At 33.9% G+C, this 6,000-nt stretch overlaps 1 protein-coding gene across 1 annotated transcript in view; it reads left to right on the forward strand.

Moving 5' to 3' along the window:
* LOC123558571 (DNA-binding protein SMUBP-2-like) overlaps window positions 1–4,832 on the forward strand; it is a 53,117-nt gene extending 48,285 nt beyond the window's left edge. Inside the window, exon 15 of the mRNA XM_053544123.1 lies at window positions 3,267–4,832. Within this exon, the coding sequence (XP_053400098.1) occupies window positions 3,267–4,205 (939 nt within the window). The 3' untranslated portion in view covers window positions 4,206–4,832. The remainder of the gene's footprint in view (window positions 1–3,266) is intronic.
* The last annotated feature ends 1,168 nt before the right edge of the window (window positions 4,833–6,000 follow it).

Here is a 6,000-nt window from a genome sequence, read left to right on the forward strand (position 1 = left end):
GATTCTCTGAAATAACAGACTCGTTATGCTCGTGCTACAATGCTGTCTGTTTAATCATTTTCTGTTTATAATAGACATTCAGTAGGTAATTTGTTTGTTTTATTTGTGTAAGGGTCCATTTTAAACAGTATTTTTTATGGCCCCCATGGCTGAGTGGTGAAGGTCACATGGCTGAGTGGTGAAGGTCTCTGACTTAAATCACTTTTCCCTCACTGCTATGGGTTTAAAACCTGGCTTGGAGTGTAGAAGTTTTTCATGTGAGGAAGCAATCCAGCTGACCAGCTGACTTATTGAAGGCTGACCCCCCCCTCCCATGAGATGAAGCAATGCCTGTATGGGCACCTTGGGCCTTTTTCTGCCATCAAAACCTTGAAAGTCACCATATATTAAACTGTAAAAGAAAAAGAACAGTACCTCAGTTACAGTGTAACAGCAGTCATTAAATTAATGGTCATTCATTAGCTAACCAAACCTTAGTGTTCCATGATATTTTTACCCGTACTGAAGGATTTATGGTCTCAAACATGTTGCATTTGATCTAGCATCCAAGACTTGTTTGAAAGTAACCTTCCAACCCACATAGTATTTGTTTGCCTTAAGTAAGCTCTGAAATAAGAAACATGAAACTGTTGGTATTGTGCCAATTCCAAAATGTCAATCCCCTGTGGTAGGAAAAACACACATTCAATTAATATCGATCTTTTCTTGAAATTTCTGAGATGAAACAAAAGGTCATAAATCTTTTAGAAACCTCTGAGCTATTACAGTGCATCAGGAAACAGAGAGATAAAGTTTGACATCACTTTGCAGCTTTAATTAAGGTGTCTGAGCCGTGGAAATTGTAATTACAGTCATTTTGTAGTCTTAAGGTAATATCTGTCTGAACATTGTATCAAAGGAATGGTCAGCTGCTGATAGAATCCTTTAATAACAGTCATCAGAAATTCCATTCTGGTTTTTGGCTAGACTTCAAAAAGGAAAAAAACAGTTAACAGGAGGGAGAAGTTGGTCATCAAGCTGGGATTGCTAAAACAAATTTCTACAAATAATACATAACATCACTAGAAAGGGCTTTTAACAAAAAGATCCTTTAAAATTAACATCAATTATGCTACAGATTTTTCTAGTGAATGACCAGAACAGATAGTACCGGTAAAACCAATTACATTGATCTATAGTCAGCACTTTTACAGTAACTTTGATAGCAGTCTGTAGCTTAGAGGGAATATAACCAGGCTATATATATTTGTAGACTTATTGAGCAGTCACTTGTTGAATCTGTCACAGAGAATAACAGCTTCATTCATAAGACAGTACCTTTGATATCTTTTTAATTTCCCATTTATACAGAATAGTTATAGTAATACATGTATGTGTATATAAGAATTTGTGAGAAATTTAGTTAGTACACTTCTTTCGTTTTTTTTTTTGATTGACTATACAAAATATGGAGAGCTGTCCTACTCGACCCGTTGGTGGCGTCTGCGTCTTTCAGCGTTCGCACCTTGGTTAAAGTTTTGATGCGCTTTCTCTTTATCTCTGTAAATACTTGATGGATTTGTTTCAAACTTAAAAATAGTTATTCCTCATCATCACCCACATCATTTGGCACAAGGGCCATAACTCTTGCACCAGTATTTTATGAATTATCTCCCCTTTTTACTTACAATTTCAGGTTAAAGTTTTGATGCACCTTCACTCTATCTCAGTTATTACTATAATTGAATAGATTTGCACCAATATTTCATGAATTATGACCTCTTGTGTGTTAGAATTTCAGTTAAATTTTGATGCTTTTTCACCTTATCTCTGTTGTTACTAAATGGATTTGGTTTAATCTTAACATAGTTGCTCCACATCATCACCTACACCATATGACACAAGGTCCATGTGCTGGCGCCAATATGTTATGAGTTATGCCCTCTTTTTACTTAGAATGTTCAAGTTGTGATGCCCTTTTGGTCTATCTCAGTTATTACTAAATAGATTTGATTCAAACTTAAAATAGTTATTCCATATTATTAGTCACATGATATGACACATGATGCATTACTCTTGCAGAAAGTTTCCATGAATTATGTCCCTTTTATACTTGTTTATATGTTTTGATACACTTTATATTTATTTCTGTTGTTACCTAATACTGTTGGCACAGACATAAGCCACTATCAACAATATTAACAATATTAAGTCCAATATCTTCATCTACATGGAGTCATTAAACACTTCAGTGACAGCTCCATCTTCCTCAGATGTGCCCAGTTTCACTATCTAGCATAGAAATAGTGGAGCGTGCTGTCTCCTTTGATAGCTCTTGTTAAGGTAGTTCTGCACATGGACATACTTATTTTATTGAACCAAGTAAGAGACAATATACATGTATAAATTCATAACTGTGACATGTTTCTTTATGAACGTGAAAATGTCATTAAAATTGAGATGTTTCCATGTAGACTTACATCATGAAATTCTGATTCAACGCCATATTTTTCAAATAAGTCTAGCAAAAAATTAAGCACAAGGACCTACCTTTTTTACTTTCCAAATTTCCTTAGTATATCTTTTGTGTTTTGCAAATTCATGGTTGTGTTTTGCAAATTCATGGTATCACAATACTTTGATTTGTAAGGGCTTGAATTCAATATGCTTATGAGGCAGATTTTCTCAGAGACAAAGGAATGGTAGAGTTTATGTAAGAACCTGCCTGCTTAGCGCAATAGGGAGAGTGCAGATCTACAGATCACAGGTTCTTTAGTTTTATCCCACTGTGAGGCATATTTTGTCTGTGATGATTTGACAAAAAACATTGTGTCTGAAGTCATTTTCTTTTCCACCTCTGATACATGTGGAGAAGTTGGCAGTTACTTGCAGAGAACAGGACTGGTGAGCACTGGTACAGAATCTAGGAACACTGAATAGGCTACCTGCTCGCCTGCTACACATCTGAAATACTGTTGAAAATTGGTGCTTAACCCAAAACAAAAAATCAAACATAAGCTTTTTGTTTTCCACAGCTGATTCATGTAGAGAAGCTATCCACGGAATCGAAAATTGATTAAATGAATGTCATGATATAAAAAAAAAAAATTCTTCTTATTAGTTATAAATATAGCAATGTTTTCAACAATTTGATAAATTGCTTTAGGTGACTCGTGAATTTAAAACCAGTACTCATACCTTTGGAGAAACTGTGAAATCTTCATTGAGAAGATACAATTTGTTAGCTGACAAAAGTTTGGTCAAATCTTATACTCCTTTTTTTCCAGGTAGCAGAAAAACAAGGTCTTGCCCATACAAGTAAAGGAACTGGAGATGATAGATTTATTGTGGTTACTAAACCAGGTATCAGAAGTTCAAGTGGAACAACTGTTGAATCTGGTGAGAAAGGTAGTGTTGATAAAACAGCAGGAAAAGAGAATGAGGACAAAGGAGAGAAAGGTAGTGTGGATCAAACAATGGAAAAAGACAGTGAGGATAAAGGAGAGATATCTTACCAAAGCAGAAGCAAAAAGAACAAAAAGAAAAAGAAGAACAATGAAAATATAGAAATTGATGAAAATGTTGAAAATGATGAAGGCGCAGTTGATCCACTAGCTATGGATGTACCCGGAAATAGAACTGATGGAATGAAAGAATTCATTGCACCTCCATTGACTGATGGAAAAGTTGTTTGTAATATATGTAAAAAAGATGTTCTTAAAGCAAATCTTCAACTGCATGAGATTCATTGTGCTAGAAAAGAAAGAGATTGCAAACTGAGTAAAGAAGAGAAGGTTGATGTAAGTAATAAACAGAAGAAAGAGGTTTCTAAGTCATCTAAACATAGAAAATTTGATAAAGAATTAGCAGAAAGAGTTGAAAAGGTTGATAAAGATGATATAGATGCTTTGATTGAAACAGTTCAAAATATGGATAATTTTTGTTGTTTTAAGAAGTGTAAAACAAGTGTACAGACTCTGTTCCAATTATGTGCTCACTGTCAAGGGAGGTATTGTTTGACACATCACATACCTGAGGTTCATGGCTGCGGGGAAGCTGCACGGGCACAGGCCCGAGCAAGGATAAGTAAAGATGGGGTTCTGTACAGAGGAAGCGGAGTGCCTGAGAAAAGACCAGATTCAACTAAAAAAGCTCATTTACATAGAAAACTAGACTCTAAACTGACAGAACTTGCTGCTAAAAGAAAAGGAAAGCCAAAAAAATAATATTGCCTGGAAATACTGAATGAGATGGTATTCCTTATTTATTTTGCTAGGAAGAGCAAGCTCTAGTTGTCACGTTGATTGCATAAGAAATTTAAATTAGAGTGAAAATTATCATCTTTTGTGCAGAGTTTGGTGTAAAAGCATATTCATTTTCTAGAAATACTATAAAATGAGAAGTTGAAATGCTTAATATAAGAAACACATTTTTATTATCATTTCGAAAAAAAAATGGACCAATGTTTGTGTTCAAAATATTAGATATATAGCAAAAATCCTTGGGCAAGGACTACTTTTACCCAGAATAATGTTGCAAATTATGAGAGGATTTGATTTTTATTGCAAAATCTGATTGATTTAAACATTGAAGTGAAACAAGTTTTAAACTTGCTATCATTTTGCTTGGTTGTTTTCTGTGCATCCAGAAGATCGTCTTAGATTTTATTAACTATAAAAACATCAGTTTTTGAGTCACCCTATACTGAAACTCGGTGCTGTTATGTTTTTTGGTCCTACTTGATCATGAAGTCCATGCAATATAGCTGTAAAATAGAATTCCATTTAAAAAAATCAATGTGTGATCATTCAGTAGAGTATTTGTTTCAGAACTAAATAAACTTATACAAAGTGTGTATCTTAATAAAATCTAGGCCAAGTCCAATAACAAGCCAGTATGGACCAGTATCTTCAGAGTTATGGCCCCTGAATTGGTTAAAATTGCCTGCTTGAGTTACCCACAAGGGGCCTCAAAAAAAAAAAAAAAAAAAAAAAAATTGCCTGCTTGATTACTAGGATAGTGTTTCTTTTATTTCAATAATACTTATACACAAGATGTATTACTATAAAATCTAGGCCAAGTTGGATAACCAGCCAGTTTGGACTAGTATCTGTAGAGTTACGGACCGTGAGTTGGTCAAAATTGCCAAAATTGATAGTGTCTGCTCAATAACTATTCTAAGAGTAAATTAATTCTCAGAACTAAAAATAACCTATACAGAGTGTGTTTTTTTGTTTTTTTTTATAAAATCTAGGTCAAGTTCAATAACCAGCCAGTTTGGATCAGTATCATTATTCTCCAGAATTCGGAATAACTTGAAATTCGAGGGTTCAACGCAATAGGGGCGTATCTACATATTTTACCAAAAATCACTTTTTTTGATTTTTCACTTTATTTTGACCTAATTTATATACTGTGAAAATTTAAACCAGATGTTTCAGTTATTTATATCATTATTTTGATATTGCAATAAGGGCGTATCTCAGATTGCCTTGATTTTTATGCGCAATATGGAAGTAAGTTGACTTACTGCCTTATTGCATGCAAAAAAGTATCCAGTAGTCTTAATATCTATCCTGCAACACAGGCTTGTGTAATCAGATAATTTCTGTGATGTCATAATGATGACATCATAAGGTATCAAGGGCATTATCCTGATGCATGACCCTTAAAGTAAATGTAGTATTGTCACATTTTATGACATTGAAGTCAAGAAAAGCTTTTTTTATGCTTATGAGAGTCAGTACTTACAAATGGTAGATTCATCCTGTGTGCATGGATATGTTAATATCAAATTTAGCTACAGTTAAATGATAGACCCCCATTCATCTTACTGCTACTTAATACGCTAATAGCCCAATACTTTCAAAGTGAAAGCCATACTTGCCCCACAATAATTATTGCCAAATAGAAAGATTTCTATTCTCGTAAAATAAAATGAATATATTAACATTTTATCCAAAATTAACAGTTTAAAAATATTAATTGGGCTAGGTTATAAAAAGGCTATACTCTATTCTT

The sequence above is a fragment of the Mercenaria mercenaria genome, chromosome 5, assembly GCF_021730395.1.
Source record: "Mercenaria mercenaria strain notata chromosome 5, MADL_Memer_1, whole genome shotgun sequence".
NCBI lineage: Eukaryota > Metazoa > Mollusca > Bivalvia > Venerida > Veneridae > Mercenaria > Mercenaria mercenaria.